General features: G+C 39.8%; 1 protein-coding gene across 3 annotated transcripts in view; it reads left to right on the forward strand.

The window, feature by feature from the left end:
* ofcc1 (orofacial cleft 1 candidate 1) overlaps positions 1–23,737 on the forward strand; it is a 108,005-nt gene that overhangs the window by 73,898 nt on the left and 10,370 nt on the right. For 2 of the 3 annotated variants that reach the window (XM_088644126.1, XM_088644127.1), the window contains exons 17-19: positions 2,220–2,472; positions 4,326–4,489; positions 10,249–10,408. In XM_088644126.1, the coding sequence (XP_088500252.1) occupies positions 2,220–2,472; positions 4,326–4,489; positions 10,249–10,408 (577 nt within the window). The remainder of the gene's footprint in view (positions 1–2,219; positions 2,473–4,325; positions 4,490–10,248; positions 10,409–23,737) is intronic. The other variant, XM_088644128.1, reaches the window with a different exon arrangement.

Genomic DNA, 23,737 nt, shown 5'->3' on the forward strand with positions numbered 1-23,737 from the left:
TCAAAGATCTACTGTACTCTCTTCTGGAAAGGTATGTCTTTAAAAAAAAAAAGCTTTTAATATCTTGAGCATGGATTTGATTTGTTTCTGCAAACAACTATAAAGGACCATACTAGCAGAATGGCAGGTTCTATTTGACCCGCGTGTTCCTTTAAGCCTTTTGTCATGGATAGTTTTGACCATATCGCTGCAGCTGTAGGGACAGTAAAAATGATGACTGTCTCTGTTTGCCTAAACCCATCGAGAGCCAACGGTCAAGCTCCGTGAAGGACGTAGTCAAATGGGGGAAGAACTCATGTAATCAATTCCAGTTGCACATGCATCTGTATTGTGAAATTATGCAAACCAATTTACCGTAATAAGCAACACCTGCCAACAAAAAAAAAGTTTCTAATTGTATTGGTAAAGAAAGATTTTAAACACAGATCCGATACACTAGTAAATTACATTTTAAATGCATTTCTATCAAAATTGCCTGGCAGAAGCCTAAATTGTATAGGGACAGTGGTAAACACATTCTAAATTACTAGTTCATCAGTCTTCCTTTGGTCTCTTTGACAGCATGCAAATATTTGCTGTACGTTTGGATGAGTTGTTGGCATCTGTCCTGGATTTCTTGTGCTGAATCCAGGTCAACCTTCTTTCGAAGATTACATGACAGTATTTTCATGTCGTGTTCAGCAGAACGGGTATCATCTTTAGATGTATGAGATAGTCTAACACATTGGAATCGGGGTCCAGAAATGAGGGTGAATGTCGATAGGTCTGAGACTTACAAAAGCAGGCATTTTTGAAATCACATCCAGGATGCTGGCTAGAAAGGTAGTAAGACAAATGCAACACCGGGATAAAATCTGATCTTTATGAGTGTCTGGAAAACGTGAAATAGACCTGGTTTTACATAAGATGGATAACTCAACGAGAAAGTAGCAAAGAAGATAATCCTGTCGTTGAAAATGGCAAAGTCTATTCCAAATGGAGAGAAGAAGAACCCCTCATTACATACAAAAAAAACTACGCCAAACAAATTATATTTTTCCTTAGATCGGGGAGCTTTTAAGACAGTCAGAGACTTCAACATCATGATCTAAAATTGCCTCGCTGGTCAACACAGGTCAAATGTTTTCAATTAATTAAGTGTGACCATCGCAACGGTCTCTCATGGGCTCAGAGCACAGGCAGCGCCACTCTCTCGACACCGGGAAAAACCACCTAAAGTGTCTAAAGATGGGCTCCTCTTTCACGCGCCATCTGGGGTTCGAGGATGTGCCATCACGGCTGTGACATTTCCAGGGCCTGTTAAGGCCTGTTAAGTGTGGAGGTTTCATCCGGGAAAGCTTCAGAGCTGGTGAGGGAAACGGAGGCAGTAGTGAGATTGGACACTCGGTTTTGGTGAATAAGTGAAACCTTTGTAACAGAAATCTGCGAAGGTCAGGAAAAGGGTTGTGTGATCAGAGGGCAAAACAAAGAGAATAGAAGACCACTGTGATGGAAATAGCAACAGCATATGACCAGTATGCCATATGTCCATCTGTACACTAGCTAATGGACGGGCATTGCACAGAGAGGCTGGAGCAAGATTAAATGACACCGGATAAATCAAGTATAGAAAAACCAAAAAGGTGATAAAACACAAGGATAAGACATCTGAAATTTGAATCTTCTCCTGGAGTAGATATAAACAAAACAGATTAAACTTCTGCATTCTTTTCATGAGAATAAAAAAAACATTGGGCCTTGCGTAAAGGCAAAAAAGTAGTAACACCTTACATGAGGCACCCGTTTGCACAGTGTAATTACATAGAAATTACTTGGTAATAAGTAAGTAATAAGACAGTAAATACTTGAACCTCCTTACAGTTTTAATATGCACAATTTCAATTCACGTGTAATGTATTTTACTGGTACTGTATATGCATATACACACAATTCCACATGTAAGTATGAAGTAATTTCTATGTAATTGCACTAGGTGAAGGTGTACTATTTCACTAGTTCTGCTGTAGTTCTGCTATCGGATACAGTATAGTGAAATAATCACACCATTACCAGTGCAAAGTTTTGCAGATGTATTTGTAATTGGAAAAAAATCCCCATAATGCCTATACAGTAGGTCTTTCTACCGTACTTTTTAAGCAGTAGAGAAACATGTTATTTGCTAATGTGACCCCGTACTGTAAACACTCTGCAGACTCGCCTTCCTTGTGCCTTATCCACAGATTCCAGTTCTGTCTTCACACGGTGAAAGTCGTCTACCAGAATTCCTTGCTTCATACCCGCGAGGAGTTGGCGATGGTAGTGGTGGGACCCCTAACCTTGAATGTAGTTATGTTACTTATGGTTCTGATCAGATGGGGCTGTCAGCTAATATTTGGCTCACTCCCTTCCCTCTTGTCAAAGTTTATCATGGCAATGGGAGTGTGGACAGTGCTCGACCCTCTGGCAGTGTTTGCAGTGGATGCAATCCTGGGGGTAAGTCACTGAAAATAACTTGGACACTTGTGCACTTTAAATAGAAGTTCACTTTATCTTAGAAAAGTGACTTCATACAACAAGAGAAAGAAAAAAAAACTGATGCCAAAGCCAAGGTTAGATGTATATCTTTTTGGCTGCAGTTAGTGCATTCTTTGCCATTTTCCTCCTGATGTAGCTTAGGGAATCTTGAGATGTACCGTTGAGATGAATATGTATGTAGAAAACACCACAACTTTATTTCCTTGTTTTTTTTTTCCATTACTAGCTGTAATAATGATACATGTGGTAATAAATAACCATAATAAGAACTGTGTTGCTAAGTACTGTTGATGAGAATGTTTGCTTTTTACCTGAAGCAATACTTAAACTGCACATCAGTTTGGAACTCATATAGCTTGTAGTAGATTTTGCTTTACTGTTGAATTTAATCTAATTGTGCCAATTCACCACATATAAGGTAATTTTGCTGTAATTTTAGTAATGACATTAAAATATCATACACTGACTCAGGCAGTGTACTTACTGTATTTTACAAATACTTGCATAATTTACTAAAGATTGTATTTCTGTAATAAAACCAAGTTTTCTTCATTAGGAAGAAATGTGTGATAAGACGTCCTTACTTAATGCAAGGGCTGAGTTATTTTCAAACACTCTTATTACTTTAATTTAATAGAACTTTGATTTTTTTTATACATACAGTATATATATATATAAACAAAAGTAACTCAAATACAGCTTCAGAGAAGTTGTAAAAGCAACTAACTCAATATCAACTGTACGTCTTTACCAAAAGTATAAGTGATTAAGGCAGTTTTATGTGTGTGGGGTAATGCTCAAAAAACTCAGGCTTCTTCTTTTTACGTCTTGATAGAAATACTGTTTCGTCCTAACATGGGAGAAAAGTGTTCTGTGTGTTCTTTTCAAAAATGTGCTAGCTCATGCCTGGCGTATGTGTTTTATAAGAGCACGTTTGACAAACCTCTCACCCTCCCGGTAATACAACCTAGTCTTTTATCACACCTTCATTCGTGATCTTCATTTGTAATCCTCTTTTAGGCAACTTCTTTCTTAATGGGCAAAATTGAGGAAATGTGGGGGAGCGATCTAGGATACTCCTAGATAATATTTGAGTGAATGTCAATGTCTCTCTGGCCTTGCAGACTTCACCTCTCCTTGCATACACTTCCTGCTGCTGCATACATACAATACATCCATTTCCACTTCAAAACATTTCTTTCTGCTTGACACGCTGGTCTGTCTCCAGTCCCCCTGAGCCCCCTCCTGACCTGTCCTCTCCGTCTTCTCTACTGGTCTGTAGACTCCATTCCCAGAGCTGCAGGGCCCTTTCCTTCTTGTCCCTGGATCCGCAGTGCTGGAGTGAGCTACCCACTGCTCAGTCCTGGACCACCTCCTGGCACCTCCTCTGGACTCATGTGTTTTAGACCATGCCTGTGATCTGTCTCACACATGCCAGATCCTGCGCCCTGCTCAGTGATATTCCTTCTTCACTGTCATCAAAGTTTCTTTACCTACGCACAGTTTACTGCTCGCTGGACATTCTGCACGCTATTTTCTTGCTCTGCTCTGCACAGGCATTGCACATCTAACATGCGCCTGCCTCACTGTTTCATTTTATTTGTATTGCATTACTTTATATTTTGTAATCACCCTAGACAAGGGCATCTCCTAAACTACTACTACTACTACTACTACTACTACTACTACTACTACTACTACTACTACTACTACTACTACTACTACTACTACTACTACTACTACTATTCTACTTTTGTAAACCGTTACATTGCAGCGTATTGTTATATGTTAATATCTGTCAAATTTTTCAGCACCTTGCCTATAGTGCAGAGGAGCCCATAGCAGATGTGATGAAACTCTACTGGCATTTCCACCGAACTGGAAACTCTGCTGTTCTGGGTATCATGATCACACTCTTCCTTTACGTTGTCCTCTTCATCTGCTCCTGCACTACAATATATATTTACTTTCTCAGGTAAGAATTTACCTTGATTTTTGCTTTAAGAGTGGTGTTCAGTTCTTTTCTTGACTACTTTTGGTGCAGAACAAATCCGTGGTTTAGGAACCTAAGATGAACACAAAATCTCCACCATTCAGAATAATGTTTAATGTTGTTACATCTTGAAGTTCAAGTGGCAGTGGGCTGAACAGCTGAGCAATGGACTAAAGAAGCAGCAGAACGAATCCAGAGAGACAAGAATGAGTCAAGAAGAAGAGGAAAGGATTCAAGAAGCCAGGAGTGTTTTCCTGGAAAGGGGTTGAGAGAAGCCAAGGAGTTTAGATGATGCCTTCATCCAGTGATAGATCAAGAAATGATTTTGTATTCAAACATTTTTGTATATAAGAACACTCAGTCACAATTGAGAGGAGGCCATTTGGCTGTATTTGGTATGCACCTATACCCTTTTTATATACAAAAATTTGACAGAATGGCGTGTTTCACTGGAGTGACCCCTGTGCTAAGGACTGTAGTCAGTAACCACACAAGAGGCACGATTCCTGATATACTTACCTCTGGGGTTCCTGGACTCACTTCAGCGCATGGTCACCACGTGCTTCATCCTAACCTCACCACATGGGTGGCTTCCCTGGGGAAGAAGGCGACTCTTGGAGGCAAAGGATTCTGCAACAGCACAATGAGTACACACACACAAGGGCCACAGCACAGCGCGTCTGGGGTTTGATTTTGAGCTGTTACCCATTCACTATATGCAGGCAGTGTCTGGCATGTGTAGGATTCAGACCAAAAAGAAGAGGGTTGTACCATCAGGAGTGACATCAAGGTCCAGGCTGTAGTGATGAAATGGCTATGGCTACATCTTTTCAATCTGAGAGCGTCCTTAAAACCTGGCAGTCAGTAGCAGTAGTTTGTGGGTGAGGAGATGGAGCTAAAATATAAACGTTTTCTTTGCTCCTGTGTATGTATTGGTGTTGAATTTAGTCAACAACCTTTAGTTCCTTGAGTATTAGGGATATTGCTTGATTGTTTTGTTTTTGATTTACGAGTTTGCTGTATTTTGTGGTGTTTAATTGGCTCGTCTCCTAGCTGGGGGCGACGAGGTTGCCTGTCAGCAAGTGTGATTTGCAGCTGGTTTGGATTCACCACCTCTACCTTATCAAGGACTGGGGTGACAACCTGAAACACCTGAAGACAAGACTTTGTGTTCCAAATCTTGTTTGTAATGTTCCGTTACACCTTAGATGCGAAGGTTTGAAATGCGATCGAAATGCGATGATTTGAAATTCTCTCTCTCTTTTGAAAGTTTCTTCTTTTTTTCAGATGCAAACAAAGACTTTGCATCATGCCATTCTTCCACTTTTAGGCTGACTTTGAATTTGTCTCTGACCTTCCTAGTAGCTGAAAAGTGTCACAACATTTAAGCGCTGTGAAAGAACCATACAGAATTATGAACTATCACTGGATATTTTTGGATTCAGACCCTGCAGTTAAATTCTGCCAATGCAGAACAGAGAACAGAGCTCTTCCAGAAACACATCTAAGCTGTCTACACATTGATGTATGATGTATTTGTAAATAAGTCTTTCTGAGACTCTAACTCAGTGTATCAGAATTACATATGGTACAATGACAAAGTTCATGGTGTTTTTTTTAAATAGAACTCATCTAAAAAAGAATTCAGTATGTACCATTATTATTGTTGTCATGAGTATTAAGCAAGTGCAGATTATAAAGTTTGCTAAATACAGTATATCTATCTATCAATACCAATCATTGATCTCCTCCATAATTGGTGAAATTGTCTCCAGATTTTTAAAGTCCAGTCCTTGTCAGAACAAGAAACATCTGAGGTGGCTCCATACTTGAGCCAATCAACTTGAGTATTTCATTCACTTATTTGACAGACAGTGCCAAAATCAGTTGGCAAGATGGCAGCTGGAGAAACACACAAAAGATATTTGCGAAAGCCGAAGCGGACCCTTACTTTGACAGAAACATAGCAACTGCCTGGGCTGCAGGTGCAGAAACTCTGAGAACATAAGCCTTACTGTCGATGGTGTGCAGAACTGGAGGACGTGTAGTTCTATGGTCCTGTCTAAAACTTCCTGACTTTTCAAGACCTGAGCACTAGCACACAACAACAAAGATGTCCAATGTGTGTAGAAAGATGTTAGTATAATGATCTCATATGCAGCTGTCTAAGGGTAGTACCTCTTATGTCATCTTGACAGTGTTGGTGGTTCTTCTTTGGTTATGTAATGGCAGTATAACCTTCTTCCACCACCCAGCAATACGTGGTTTAAAGTCCCCCATTTCATCATTCAGACAGTACTTTTCACTGACTATCTTCCAAAGTGAGAAATAATGGAATCTTAACATGTTCTACATAGATGGTGATGGTGATGAAGATGCTTACAATTACTCTGTTCATTATTTCTAAATTTTGAGCAAATTTGTTTTTACACTTTGGAGAATTCCTACCCCCCTTAAATGAGAAGAGAAAGGGAAATGAACACAAGGCAAATTCTAGGAAATGAACCCCTACATTGTTGTCAGTAAAAACCAAACATTATTACAGTATGTAAAAAAAACAAGAAATGCATGAAACACAACTCAGAAATAGACTAGTCTTTATTGAATTAATCACTTCTCAATCTGGAGTGTACTAAGTAAAGTGTGACATCTAATTTATGTAAGCACTGTGTGTGACTTTTGACTAAATGGGCAATATTAAAACATGAGCCACAAATAATGACTTCTGCCACTCACAGTGATGTGAATTGTATCAAATGTAGGGCAGGGAGCTGAAGAGTGTTGATAATTTTATGGGTTACACATTCCTATTGGCTGTCATGGAGAGCTGTGACATAGTGTGTGACCTATTTCTAAAAAAACCCTCAGGCAATATGTATAGATAGAATGAACTGTTATCCTTTTTTAATTACATTTTAGGCAGCCCTGGTACATTCGAACCAAAATATCTTACTGATTTTTCATGTGTAACTTCAAAAATAAAAGGTATGCAATGTGACATTGATAGCAGCATTATTGCATTATAGTGATTTTGAGGTACTGTTATCCCCCGTTTCTGTGGATATTGAAAGAAGAGATCTTTCCAAAACTGCCTTACAGACCGCATTGCCTGCTGTCATTAGCTGAACCCCAGTAAAGGCTATGGAATAAGTCTGTGTTGAACAAGTCAGTTTTTTCCCCCGTTTCCTTTATGAGCAGGGAAACTACACAACTTGCCTTACTGCTGCCAAGCACATATCATAGGAGTGTCTAATGCATGTAAAAATGATCATAGTAGTTTTTCAAACACAAAGTCTAAGATTAATTCCAAAAGGCTATGTAATATGGCACCAAATTACAATTCTAGCAATGCCACAAGGTCGATATACACTTAAGAGTTTTTATCTAATGTAAAAAGTATAGTTTGTACTACACACAATATTAATGCTTTCTCTGTGTAAAAAAGAAATAAGTTATATTTTGTCTCCATGGATAGCAACCTGTTAATTTGGACAATTGATTGTATATTTTTACTTTATGTATATATATATATTATTTCTCATCATACGTGTACGCCTCTTATTTGCTAATGGGTTCATGTTGTGTTAAAAATTTTGAGAAAAGCAAATTTTCCACTGGGGACCAAATATAGAGGGAGTGTAATTACTAAATTGCTCCAAATCCTAAAATATTGCCCACATGACAAGTCATATGTGTGCACATTATGACATTACTGCAAATTGTTTTTTTGTGTCACAATCTGGTTGTGCAAAATGTTAATTTAAAAATAGAATCAGACTTGAGAACTTCTTAGTAGATAATATAATTATTGCACATATGAAAAATTAACTATATAGATCTCAGAACCGACCTTTACATAATACCTGAACATATTACAACATGCAATGATTGATTAATGCTCAGTGACATACTGTAGAATATCAGCTATAGAACACAGATATAAGTATGGTTATTTATGTTGTATAAATGTTGTTCTTTATGTTTTTCCTGTGTGTGTCTTAATTCCAGCATAACTTGTGCAAAAATGTATTTTAATACAATGCCTGAGGTCAAGCATGGTATAAACATTATATCCTTTATCTTTTTAATATATTTCAGCACAAACCTGCCTAAAGATACTCAATTATAGGTGCAATACTAAGTGTTTGTGTTATTAAATATAAAAATATGATCTAAATGAAACTATTTTCATCACACATGCCTACTATTTGCTTTTATTAATGTTAGATACTATTATGTACATACGCCTTTATTTGCATGCTTTCAATACTTCATAAAAAAGCATCAGCATTCTGCACAATTCTTCTTTTTCAAAACAGCTTTCAAATTGATTCATGCTTTCAGTGCTATAAAGCTGCTTTGACTCATCATTCCCTGCCAGACTGCAGTTAATGCAGTTTAGCACTGCAGATTGCAATATCACAATGCAACAGAGAAAAAACTGTTTTGTTACGACTCTATTGAAATGTGTTAGGAATGTTTCATTTTTCTGTTTCAGTTTAAGTTTGTGAACCCCTTAGGAAAATATATATATATATCAGACTTAAAACAAATTAGTTCTTTGTGGAATTCTAGATAAAAGATTAAGATGACCTGATTAAACATATAACATAAAGACATGAGATATACATGGATTATTTAATGTAAAAAAATGATCCATCAGTAAATATCCTCATGTGAATAAGTACTGTACAGTATATGAACCTCCTTGAGCAGCAGTGACTTCAACTAGACATTTCCTGTAACATTGGGTTTCATGAATTTTAGCTCATTTTTTCCTGCAGAGCTGCTTCAGGTCTGTCACATGTAACTTGCATAGGATCCACAATGCAAAAATTCTTCTTTCCCAGCCATTCCGTTGCAGATCTGCTTGTTTGCTCAGGATCTTTGTCTTGCTGCTTGACCCATTTTCAATCGGCTTCAGATGACGAATGGATGGCCTGACATGCTATTTCAGCATTAGCGGTTGCGACTCTGAATTCATGGTTCCTTTTGATGATGGCAAGCCACCCATCTCCTGAGGCAGCAATGCAACCCCAAACCATGATACTCCTGCCACCATGCCTGATGGTCAGGATGTGTGGAAGGCAGAGTTTGTTTTTTTTCCCCACACAGAATATTTCTCATCATGGCCATAAAGATCAACTTTTGACTCATCTGTCCACAGCCAAGTCTTCCTTTATTGTTGTAGATCATCCAGATGCTCTTTGGTGGAACGTGAGATGGGACGCAGTGCTCTGTGGGGAGAACAATGGTTTCTTCCTGGCTATCCTCCCCAGAAGAGCTTTCCTGCTCAGGCTTTTCCTGATGGCTGAGGCATGAATGCTTATATCAGCCACAGTGAGAGAGGCCTGCAGATCCTTAGAGGATACTCAGGGGTTCACCGTGACCCCCTGGATGATTTTCCAGTTTGCTCTTAGGGAGATTGTGGCAGGATGGCTGGTACTGGGTGGAATCACCATGGTTTTGACTATTATCCGTCTGCCAGTGGACGCCTTCATCCCCCTGCCACCTGCTTCACTAGTTTACCATTATAATAGAGTCTATTCGTTTCTAAACCAAATATTGCGATTTGCAGTTGAATGAGAAGGACGGTGCTGGGAAGCTCAGAAATGTTATGGCTTGTTTAGTCCTGCTTGCGCTCATTCAGGTGGTCTGGCGAGTCAGGGTTAGGGGTTAGGGGTTAGGGTTAACCTCCAGGAAGTAACTTCCTTCTAAATAAATCGACGTTTCCATTTCAGGCTGCACAATAACGGCCGGATCCTTGATGTGTTCCTGCGCTTGCACAGTAAAGAGGGGGCATTCTTCATTCCCCATGATCTTGAAGTGTCAAACCAAGAACTGAACTACATTGTGAAAAAGGCTGAGCAATGGAGAGGGATTCATGGAGAAAGAAGAAAGGTGAGTGCGAACGGTACTGTGTGGGAAATCGCCAAGAGACGAGTATTTTTCTCAAAACCTTTTCAAAATTCATGTAAAAATGTCATAAAGGTAATGCTAGTTTAAATCTAAAACTAAATCTACAGCAAAAACAGAAAACAAAGCATGACAGATTTACATCTTTAATGTTGTTTTTCTCTCAGTTTTCTGTAGAAGCAGGCAGAGAGGGATGAAATGCCAAGGATTAAAATGAATGACTGTGACAGCTAACTTTAAACCAGGGAACACTAACTAAGATGTTTAGTTTAAAAGAAACATAAAATAACCTTGTTTTATATCATTATATTTTCTTTACTTACATTTCAGAAAGCCAAGAATTCATCTCAAAGGTCTTTAACTTCATTCTAATTAGTACAAGATAATTACCAAAACAGAAACTGAGCTAGCGGGTGCTTCATTAGTCTGTGGAATCCAATTTTCAAAGATATTTCATTAAAGAAAGACTACTTAATCAACACACATGCAATTTTGGATAGACTGACTGACAGACAGACACCAACCCTTTTACAAAGACAGACCATGTGGTCATGTGGTTGATTTAAAATCCGTGTAGAGCTTTAGGTACAAGCAGAATGATAACTGCTCTTCTGTTCTGAAGACAACTGGACTTTTACAGATTTTTCCATGTAACCATTTGTGAATGCATTAATTTTAGGAAACACAGTGTGGGGAAAACAGATTTTCAGTCCATTCAGCAACTAGTCTTTTTGTAAATAAAAATAAAAAAAAATAAAAAAAAAACATTATGTGATATCTAACTCTTAAAATTTCTTTTTAAAATGAATTCAAGTGAGTGTCATAAATAGATTCTAAATGCAATTTAAAAACAATTTGAAATTAACCAGCATATAGTGTCTCATTATTCGTAGTGCCGACTGGTCACATGTCCACTAATATGACAGGGTCCTGAAACCCATTAAACAGGCCAGCATGGAATTACCAGCTTTTTCTGAATGGAACCACGACTAATATGAGTCATGCCGGGGTGATGTAGACCTGTAAGGAGGTTCTTCTTACACAAACTCCAAGGATCATGGTGGTATGAAACAAGCTACCCAGCCATGTTATCAAATCGCTTCCTCTCACTTGTTACTTAGACTCTTCTGTTTTACTGTAAAGATGATGGAGTTACCTCATTAGGTCTACAGAGATCTGCATGGAGTACTGACATACACAAGACATGATGGATGGAGTAATACCTTTGTTCCTTTTTTAAATTGTATATTGTTAGCATGCCCAAAGGGGTTGGGCAGCCAGTTGACCTTGGACCCCTAGAGGTTTTTTTCTCCTTACTAAGGAGTTTTGGGTTCCTCTCCTCCGTTGTCTTCTGGTCTTCTGTTCTTTATTTAAAACATGTCTGGTCACTTGCTTTGTTAAGCACCTTGGGGCAACCTTGTTGTGAAAGGTGCTATATAAAAATACATTGAATTGACTTAGCATTAGGTCTGTCAATCTAAAATAATAATCTGACAGATGTGAATACATGTATGTATACTGAGAGACGCACTTGAAGCAGCATCACTAGTTCAAGATTTAAAGTTTTAGTAAGAGTCCAGAATTTCTTTCCTTAAAGTTTACAAAGTGTCTTCAAATCACAACATGAAGTGAAGTCCCTTTGCAGGTGGTGTGCATCACATTTTCTGCTCATACCCCAACCACTTGCCAGCACATGTACCTGCAGGAGAAAAGCAGTTTATCCGAATTCTAAGGAACCTTTAACAGGACCCTTCCATGCTGTAAAAACAAGTGCCAGATCTGAGCTGTGCTTTTTGAATCACGTGGATAGGTCTGGAAGGCAAAAATTCACTTTCCTTTCACTGTTTTCTGAGCTGGTGGAGACAGCTTGCGCTGGTATGGGCAACGTTCAGTACTAGTTCAGGGTCCATAGGTCCGTGAAGTGACTACAAGCATGAATGCTATCAAATATCAAGTATTATGGAAAAACGGGTTTCACGAATTAGGACAATGTGTTGTTTTTTTTTGTGAACCATGCTATTACATTCTTCCTACAGTACAAATTTCTTAGCAAAGTATGGTACCATGGTCTTCAGGTTCCACATTTGGATGTGATTGGGACCCTTTGTGACCAGTTAGATAAATAGCAAAATGTCACTTTGCATCAGTGCAGTACTATTACAGTTGAAAAACACCCCTTAATAATGTAAAAATAGCATTAGACACAGGAAGATGCCCCTCCACTTGCTCATATATGCTTTTAAAAAAATGTGCTGTACAGTACTACGGATATGACGTAAATTTATTCTGGTGTCATTTTGATTAATGAATCATACTTGACTGACTGTAATGCAGTTTAGTGCATAGTTGCATAGGCACTAAATTACCTCATTAGTGACCTGCTTAGGCACAGAGGATGAGGTGATTTAACCTGTTGAATGTCAACCCCGGTGAAAATCAATGATGGTTAATCGAAGAAGGCAGCCAATACGCCTGGCTAACGAAGGGACAGATGTCTTTGTGCCATTGGTGTGGTGGAGACTGAACCGCCAGCTGCCAGGTGTGAAGTCAGATCTTCTAGACGGGGAGGTCCAGGTGTGGTCGTGTGGGCTGAAGTGCCATGTTGCTACAGGGATTAATGGCCTCTGACTGAATGGTGCAGCGTGGATCAAGTTATGGGACTTCATTTGCTGCCATTCCTGTGGGGTCGACCTCCCCACATCTTCTCGCTGCTGGTGTGTGTGAGAGGGCGAAGCTGCAGATGCCCAGCTTTACCAGCCTGAGGCCCATTCATTGGTGGGGCCAACATGTGGCTTCCAGGGATCAGAGACCAGTGAACAGACATGAGCTTGCCTGGGCTCTACGAGAGGAAGGGGACACAATCCCACAAGACAGCACCTGCAACCTGGTGCAAAGCACGAGTCCTAGATGTACAGTATGGCTTGTGCTGGCTGTGTGTGCTCCAGCTGGTGCCTCGTGCAGTAGAACCCTGGTGAGGAATTAGGTAATGTCTGTTCCATAACATGCCGATATACCTGCTATAAAAAATATTGCCTCCTTTATCTGGATGATTGTTTGGAACATTTTGAAGTTATAAGTTAATGCATTTCTTTGGATTTTAATTCCCCATTTATGTTCTGGAGGTGGAGAGGTGGTGGGGAGAGGAGATCGTGTCGGGGATTCTTCACTTTGCTCTACTTTTTCCGAACTGAAGAAGAGGTTGTAGAAATCCATAGCCTTTTAACTACTGAGCTCAAAAAATGGTCATGAGCAAAGCAAATATTTTTAAGGAGCAGCAGCTAATTGGTTTTGAGGAGCCAGGATGCATCACATGTAGGTGAATTGGGAGACTATTGAGATTTTAAACTTTAATAAGTTTCACAAATATCACGCTGCAGTTTGCTTAAGATTATGAAAAGATTTAATTCTACTGATGCCATGTGCTCGCTTTCTGGCCTGTCTTTGCAAATCTGCGCTACATATATTTTCCAGGATTACAACAATAACTGCATATTTCATATTGGACCTAATTTGCCTTTATTAAACTGATAAAATGCTAACACATTAAATACATTTGCCAGCATGATGAAAATTTAGGGTTATTGCATTTTATGATTTTTATATTATTCAGGCAGGCAATTTTTCATTTAAATAAGATAGGCCTTGCCATCATTTCTTAATTATTTCAGCCATTCCCTTTGCAAAAAAAAGGGTCACTTTCCCTACTCATGGAAGACATATTCTTATTAAACTAATTTACCTACATGCAAATTTTTGTCATTTTTACCTCATTAACTATTTATCATAGACTTAAAAAATATATTCATGAAGGAGAGGGTAGCAGCCCGATGGAGCTGAAACTAATATTTTGCAACTCTAATGATTTTTTGCATCCTTAATTAGATAGAATAAGGTTGATATGATTAGGTCAGGATGTAGTGTTTTTCATTAAAAATACATTTCAGAAACTGTATTCGAATATGCCCTTGCAATTAAATAATGAATCCAGCGTGTTTCTTATTATGGACCCAATTAATATCCGGGGAAAAGGATAATTTTAATAACAATGGTCCACAAGGCCATCATTAGTAGGAAAGAAAACGACGGAAAAAAATATTCACAGGTACATTTATGACAAGCTCAGAATAAAAGTGATGCATAATTGAAGGTGAAAAATATCATTAAAACTTTCAAGCATTTGAATACTGTATGTCCAGGATTTAATATTGCCATTTTTTTAATATTATTTTAAAATAAACTTGTAATTAATAACTAATGTTTTTTACAACATTTGTAAGACCTTGTGTAAAAATATTGTAAAGACATTTAATATCTGCTAATGAAATCAATTGTCTCAAAAGTACCATTTTGCATAAACAATGTAAAATGCGAAATCTCGCCATCTTTTGCACTAGGGAAGGTGATCGAGGAGTTATTGTAAAATTTTAATTGCCAAAATTAAAATTTAAGTAAGACCAAGAATAAGGCTACTCAAGATCAATGAGAAATTGGTATCTGCCAGTAGGACATTATATCTCCAATGGCCTTGAAAGGATTTGGGACACAAGCATCTGGACTAGATTAATGGAGCCTACTCAAATCATCTGCAATTACTAATGACATAGTTAGAGTTGCATCTACATCACAGCAATGCAAGTGCAAATTCAAGAGCTACAGTTCATGAAAGTATCATTTAAAGATCTGAAAATGAGCCAGACCAAAGTGAAAGCTGTAGTGACTAAACTTGCTTGAAGAAGCAAAGGGCATCACCTTAGAAAAGGTCAACAGTTCAGGTGTTTTTTAGGCAAGCTAACATTATCATCTGAAAGCCAGATGTCTGAAATAACCAGTACAGCCAAAATAATAAGATGTGCTTTATAGGATTAAGAATAATTCTTAACAGGTAACCTGTGATGAGAACATTAAGTCATCTATCTTGTTCACTTCATTCTGAGGATCTCATCATCCCATTTCTCGGAAGAAGACAGTTAACCAATATGCCTGTGTAGCTTGTTTAAAACTTTCACAACCCTCGACAGGGAGAGTGAAATCTTGTGCCATAAGAGAAAGTATTTGACCGCGTGCCAACTTTGCTAATGTGTGGTTGCAAACCTGTAACCTGAAGTGAAATAAATAAATATCTACAGGTGACCTAAAGGAGCACATGGGCTCATGAAAAATAAAGCAGAAGAAGAAGGAAATTGACTGTGGTCCAAGCACAGACTCTCAGACATCCAGGCAAAGCCAGTGAAACTCACCTGGCAAACAAAGAGCCAGAAAAGATGGACCATTGTTGGACCAATGATCCTCCTGGACAGCAGAAATCTGAAGCAGCAAACTGCACACACTCCTGAAAACAGTTTGCTCTTAGGTCTTCACCCATAAGGCACTGAGAGACCCAAAAGACTATATATTGATGATGATGATGATGATGATACTTATAGTATTGATTTTATAAAGTTCCATTCATAACATGTCGTCACATACCAGTCAAGGTAAAAAAAAAAGAGAGAGCTTTAAGGTGAGGAGTCAGTGTCCCTGACTTCCTCAGCAAGAACATTTTACAACAAAGGGTTTTGGAATTGAATGACTGTGTAGCCACAGCTCTTAGCCTGGTTATGGGGCCACACCAGTCTAGCTCATGCTTATGGGACACATTTAGAAAAAAAAATCTGAAATGCAACCGAGAGACCATTAATTAAAAACCCTCTGTGAAACTCTTTGAAAGCATAGGCCAACATGGTTATTCCAGAGCAAATTTTATAAAAACCCTTTTTTTTAGCGCATGCACCGGACGGGATATACTGTAGAGCATTACATTTTTGATGCAAATGATGCTGATTTGGAAAGAGTAAGAAATTGTATCAGTTCAGTCCTTCCAGTCAAATGCATTTTACTAATGCGCATCTTACGAATAATTTGCTTACCTTACAGTATATCTCAGTTAGCTGCAGATGCCACCCTTAATATATTTATATTTCACAGTGGTTAAATTAAATTGCTCCTACATCAGCTAATATTTAGCCATTGCTAAATTTCCTATATTTTAAGCTCAGTCTCAAGTACAAAATTATATTCAGGTTCTATAATGAACACATTAATTATGTAAAAGCAGTGATGCAGATGGACCTAATTAATTGTCTGCTGTCACCTTCTTGATTACTATACCTGGAAGGGAGGTGTTAATTTCTATAATACTTAAGCAGGTATGCAAACTGTTTTGTCAGAACATTTCGACAATGATGGAGGAGCTGTGCGGTTAACAGTAATTTTTGCAGTAATTCATAAGAAGTTCCTTTGACATGTGTTAATAGCAGTTGATTGCCCTCAAGATGTTTTCACAACTGAAGTCTTCCACTGCCGCATCAAGGTTTGCTCAGTCGCACAGTTTTCCTTCCTGCGTCTAGATATAATTTGTGACCAGAGGCAAACGTTTGGAAATCCAGGTTGGTTGTGAAGAATCCGTCGGGGTAAATCTGTCGTCGTGGAGATGGCGCAGGCTGGCGCGGCGATGAGGAGCAGGCACCCGGGGTTCCTGTCACTCTAAAGCAAGCAATCCTTCTCGGTGATCCCCAGCCGGCAGGCCTCTTCAATCCTCTTCCTCCCCCGAATCGGATCTGTGCGCGCCCCTGCCTTCAGAGGTCATGAACTGGCAGAGAGGATTCAAAACATCAAGCACAAACTCCTGGAGAACTGTGTACTGAAGTGAGCTACAGTATCACCCCCCACCACCCCCCCAAAAAAAGAAACTATTGATTGATCACATAAGCATAATCTCCAGTGTGGGTGATATGTTTGATTGACGCAAGGCATGTACTTTATTAGGCACAAAATTGAAAATCTTTTGATATAAATGTACAAATTTAGAACTATAATTTATAACATTTAAATATGCTTTATATTTGAGCAATATTTTACTTACTGTGCTAGAATTAAAATAAGGTTAGTACTGTATATTTCTAATTATTATTATTATTATTTAAAGGTTTTCAAAATATTTATTTCCAAATCACTTTGTTTCAAAGTTTTAACCAAGTGAGGACAAACACCTAGAGTAGATAGGTAAGTCCACAGTGGCTTTTTGGCCAAGAGCTTATCCTTGTTAGGTTTCTAACAGTGTACGTACAATATAAATACAAATATCTTATCACCATTATTCTTTATTGACAACAGTGGATATTTAATGTGCATCATAACTTAGTGCGATTGTACTTTGGAAATCTTTACCACATTTTTTGCCTCTGTTATATCAAAACAGGATGCTGAAATATGTGCTTTAGCACATTTTGGCCTGTTTCTTTTATATAACCAATGTTCCCTTAGCATATTGATAAAAAAATCACAGACAAAACTGTGTAAATGTAATGCATAAATATTATTGGTTTGCCACCCTAACATGTGATTAAATAACGTTGTTAACCGTTTTTTAAATTCAGATTTTGTCGGGTGGACAAAACTGTGACAGATAAGCATTAAACAGAAGAAGAAGAAAAAACCGCGGCTCTCCTACACAGCGGCTGTGTGAACGAAAGGGCTCAATAAAACGTCAAGTGGCATTGATGAGGAAACGGCCAACCAGGTTCCACTCCATCACAGGCACAGGCACGGCCCAGCTTGTTGACTAGAAGGGAAGACGCGCAGCAGATGCGCTGCCTGACTGGAAGCGATGGTCCCACCCCTGGAAAGGCATCGGGATGGAGCACAGAGGACAGAGCTGCTCACCCCTGGTAGGGGAGGGGGGTCGGGGGTCAGCGGAAGGTGCTGCCGCCTCCGAGGTGCAGCTCCAGCCCTCACATCAGAGCCGGGCCGCTCCTTCAATGACAGGGCCCATGAGTGGACACTGCCGGGAGGCGCCAGGGCCCGCGGCCGCAGCCGCAGCGCGGGAACGCCGCATTAGAGCGCTCGATATGAAATGTGACGGCGGGGGGGGGCACGTGCTGGGGTCTGTGGAAAGGTCACGGGCTCCTGGGGGGGCGTCCGGTGTGAAAACAATGTGGCAGGCCCGTGGTTGAAGCCCACCTGCAGCCACGCGCCCCGGCCTGAGTGCCGCATTGCCTCCCAGACTCGTCTCCTCCTGCTTGTCCTTTCACATCAGGGGGGCGATCTGAGGACAGCCCTGCAGTGGGGCGTGTGGGGCCCGCAGGTTCGGAGCTCTTTTAATTCAGGGCAGGAGCAAATAAACCCCAGACCCCCAGAAATTTTGAACTTAAGGCAGACGGAAAGATTTCCATTTGGAATCTAAGTTTGAAAGAGAGATGTTCATTTACTATTAGTCTTAACATAAGGTATTGATTGTATTTGGAAGGCCTGCTGCTTGTTTATTTTCACTAGTGCAATCCCATGAATACCATTTAACACCAACAGAAGCAAATACCTTTTCCTGCAGAGATGCTGCAAAGTGCTGGCAAACACTAAAATTCTACATTATTCCTTGGAACTTTCTCGTGAAACAAAATCTTAGACTGCAGAGAATGCCTATCCTGGATTACCTTAATGATCTCTTCATTAATCTGAATGAGACTCTGGAAAGTCTTTCAGCAGTGCAGAGCAGGAATCAAGAGTGTCGTTTTGTTTTTTTTGTTGTTTTTTTTTTAGTCTCACCCAATGAATTAAAATCGTATAATCCCTCTAATGGACAGATATCTGTATTAATGTAAGGTAAATACAGATCCATATATTAAGTGAAAGATTTGACTGAACCCTGCTTCAGTGTTTTCTAGTATGGCCTTTTAATTTCACCATAATACATAGCATGACTTGTCAGCTGTCAAAACACACGCAGCTGTAAGCCCGTCTATTGGAAGCATCTGTTACCCTGCTGAACTTCTTCTCACAATCCGTGGCTCCTATGGATTCTCAGAGCACTTTGTTTTCCACCCGTAATACAAAACAGAAGGAATAAATTGTATTGTCGGCAAATGAATGAGCGGTCCATAGCCGCACATAGAGGGAATGGGATCTTTTTCAGAAATATCTAATTCCACTTGTGTGAGGTTCTCGTCCTCCGTTCTTTCTGACTGTAGCCCTCAAAGAGAGGAGCAATAATCCTTTATCAGACTGAAAGGAAAATGACACGAATTGCATAAGATATTTGCACAGTAACTGTCAAAAACCGAAGGTATAGCACGGGATCCATTTTAGCCCAATCGCTCTCAATCTGATTTTAGATACATTACGGCAAGAAGCAACTTTACTCCCACTACACTTTACTGTACCGGGTTATGATAGCAAGAGTCTCATTAGTGGGTTAAATGACTAATTGGGCATCTCAGTAGCTCAACCTGGTGTCATTCAATTACCTGTGACTATGTGATAAGAATTTCCCCAAATATCACTTTTTTTCAGTTCTTATACAGGCTTCATATACTGTACATGTTTAAGGAAACAGAGGCCAGAGTTTCATTCTTTAGCCCTGTTCGGAGTCAAAAGCCAAGACGGCACTCATTTAACAAAGCCTGACCCCACAGCCATTCAGTTTTACTGCAGGCAGTCGGCTTCAAGTTGTGACGACGGTTGGGTCTTCAGGGCAAAGTGGCAATCGAAAGACGACATCATCTATAATTATAAAATCTCCCAAACTCTTTGTTTTCAGTGTGTAAGAGAAACTTGGTTCTGTGTGAGCAGTTGCGGCGAAAATAAAAAAAAAAAAACAATGGGCAAACATGTTGGAGGCATGGCTCCTTCTGAAAGTGAAGACTTCTCTCTGCCTTAATCAAAGAGCCATCGCTGTACATCGTGGGCCAAACCATGACTCTTGGCAAAGGGAATGTGAGATGCTGCTTTCTCCACCCTTCCACTCTTTAATTTAGATGCCAGATGGAACGAAAGGCACACCAAGATTTTCTTTGTTGCCTAAAAGTTCTTCAGATTTTTTTTTTGCAAGGGTCATCGGTATAGTGCCAAGTTTATAACGAATGCGTTCATCTAATTAACGCGAATAAGCAAGATCCTGTGGCCATGGGCACCTTGTGCGTCTAAAGATAGATAATATATGTGGGGATGGTACTGTATTAGTAGGGCTCCTCATTTGCGTGTATATATTCTCCCTTTAACAACAATGAAAGGTCACAGAGTCATTCCTAGATCCCATTTTAGTGAAACGCATTGGATAGCCTCTGAGTTTGGGATATATATTACTAACTACAACGATTTTAATCCCTGTTCTTGTGATTATTAAACACTGCATATTCTACATCTCCATTCAGCCGAGAAGAGCATTTGTCTGGACATCTTGTTTAACTGCTGGCAAACGTTGATCCAGAGCCATGAAAAACCCACTCTGGGGTCTGAGGTCAGCTGTGAAACTGTGGGATTAAGACACAAGTTGAGGGGACCCTGGCATGAATGATCAGCACCATTTGTAAACTCTCCTTGAGGAACTGAGGGAGCTAAATGCTCACTGGCTGTGATATTAAGCGAGAAGCAGCTCAGGCCTTGATTTGTAATGAACAGGGTTTGGGCGTTTTGAATGGGGGAAATGGAACCGCCTTATGATAAGTTTAATTGGATGTCTCCTAATTAAACTTTTTAAATTCAATTAAAACCACACGCTACACAGCTTTCAGTTGACAGCACAACCTTTCCCCGACCGCAAATTAGACACATTCTTTGGTGGCCTCAGACGGTTCTTAAATGCCATGAGCTGACGAGTTAAGGTTTTGATTTAGCCCGCGCCTGAAGTGTGGTACTCCTCAGCCCTGCTGGGGACTGCAAAGCAAACCGATTTAATCAAGATTGAGCTCCCTGGGCCTCAGGAAGGCAAAAAGGATTCAGCTGGGTCACTCTGAGAAATGATTGGCCATTTTCCCAAGAATGGTTCTCAGTATTTGCTCCTCTTTGTAATCAGCTCTGAGAACAGAATAAGGACTCTACTGTATAAAACACTTCTAGAACCCTGGTCTTTATATAAGGAAATATATTTTCTGCTTTTATTTACCTTTTTTCCATCTTATAAAAAAGTCTTTCATGAACATGGGTGTGATCTGCCATTTTTCCCCTTAAGCAATATAACTTGCTCATTTCACTCTCCCACTTTGGAATCGCCATTCTCTTTACCAGTCTACGTCTCCTCCCCAGTTTGGATTCACCATACGTCACTCAGCTCGGCACCACCCTTTGCGTTCCCTCAAGAGGAGGAAGGACAATTTGTGACACCTTGAGAAAAAGCCCTGCCGAGCAGCTGCCTAAACTCGCACCCCATGGCCTTTGGCATGACGGGGTTGGATGGAGCAGAAAGCTACTAAGGCTGCTGGCTCACATGTCCCCAGGCTGTTGTGTGGCCACAGTCGACCCCGTCAGCCCAAGTTCAGTCAGATCTGGGCCAAGGCAGGTCTGAACGAACAGCGCCTAGATTGTCGAGTCCAGCCTGCACCCTGGAAGAGAGACTTTGTTCTCTGTGTGCAGATGTGGCTGAAGGAAAGAAACGATTGGTGAAGTCAAATCCTGTAGCTTCAAATTCTCTGGCTTCAGCTCACTGCAGGCTGAATTGTACTGTATCTTTAACACCAGAATATTTAGATTTATGCTATCCCTAGCGACGGAACTGTATTTCTCACGTCTGATGGCTGAGTGATGGTTTTCTTTATTGCTGCTCACCTCTTCTTATGACAGTGCAGCGGTTTCCGTGACACAGGCAGTCATTTCAGGGAACAGGCTGTTCTGATTCTCCCGTTCTGTGGTCCTTAGAACCTTTCCCAGGTACCACGTTTCGTGTAGGGCGCCTCAGCGCTGTCTAACCTCCAGGCACTGCGAGGTTACGCACAGGTAAATGCTTTTAACTTCTGAGCGTCTCTGGCCCGCTTGCCGCAGTTCTGAGTCGCAGGATTAGGGGCAGAACTGCCAGGGTAGAGAGCTGTGCTGCCCATCTAGATGGCCAAGCCTCTCTGTTAGACTGACACATAAATAACCTACTCTGTCCCCCACCCAGGCAAATTCAAATGCACCTGTCAACTTGATAAAGCACTCGCCCGCAGGGAAGCATTGTTTACATTTTCACTCCAGTCTTCAGAAAAGTGAGATTCTAATTATTTTCCCACTGTAAATTAAAGCCAAGTGGGACAGAACTGAAACCAAAAGGATCCCAGCGGAAACCTGCCGCTATACATAAATTGTGTTTAGGGAGAAAGATGGGGGTGGGTGGTGTTGAATAGGCAGGTCAGCAGCTTTTGTCTTGATGTACAGGGGAAGAAAGGAAGGTGAACTGTTGTACAGGCTGGGCTCTGTGTCTAGTTTGTTGTGCTCGTTGCATACAGTCTACAATTGTTCAGCCAACTGGAATACATTATATCTAAATTTCATACATAATAATGTGCCAAAATTGCATGGCATTGTTTGTCATTTCAGTGACTTGACAGAATATATTTAATTAGCCCCAGAGAGCATGCAAATCGAAAGTAAAATTAGAATCAACGGAAACCTTGGAGTGAGGCTGATCTGGAGTCTGGAGTAAAGATATCGTTTGTATCAATCAGTAAAGAATTAATACAACAATGGCGGCTCTGTCAATGCCTTATCAGTGCTGTCCTGGAACGTGGCCAAAGGATTTAACTTTCATTCAACAAGCTGCAGGTGAAAAGATTCTTAACTGCCTAAAGTCTTTTTTTTTTCCTTTTCATAGAAATAAATAGCACACTCCCGCTTCTAAAACCTGTTTCAGATTTTACGACTAACTGCAGAAATAAAGTTGATAATAACAACAAAATTCATCAGTGGAAAACATTTGCTTATCCTAATGAAAATGCTTCTGATTTGTAGAGTTTTTGTTTGTTTAATACCAGAAACACTACAGTAAAAGCAAAATTTCATCAGTTTTTAAAAAAAAAAAAATTAATTTGACCTCTTTGTGTTCATATATAGTGCATGCAAAACTGCATGCTAATACTTGTCTTTATAGATACCAAGGCCATCTTAACTGGCATGCAGAGTAGTCTGGTATTATTTTTGTTATGTGCCACATTTTACATTTTTCATATTGGCTTTTGCCAATAAGATGGACCGTCACTAGTTATGACATTGCAAAACGTTGTCTTTGATTGCTGAATGCATTTTGGCAGATAATGCAATTCAAAGGAATAATGGCTGGTGCCTTTGTATTATTGTGCAGAACATGATTGGCTGTTACTGCACTTATGTATTTCCAGTAATACCTTCAAAAAATGAAGTGGGTCCCCTCCTACATGTAAAGCTCTTTGAGATCCTTTGGGATGAGAAACTCTATAAAAATTAAATGAATTATTTTTATTTTAAAATAAAACACTTAATTCTATGCAGAGTGATCTATTTTGATGTTAATAATTCTCCAAGGAGTACTGGTTTGCTCCCCTCATCCACAAAATG

The sequence above is a fragment of the Lepisosteus platostomus genome, chromosome 8 (genome assembly GCF_059453375.1).
Source record: "Lepisosteus platostomus isolate fLepPlt1 chromosome 8, fLepPlt1.hap1, whole genome shotgun sequence".
Classification (NCBI taxonomy): Eukaryota; Metazoa; Chordata; class Actinopteri; order Semionotiformes; family Lepisosteidae; genus Lepisosteus; species Lepisosteus platostomus.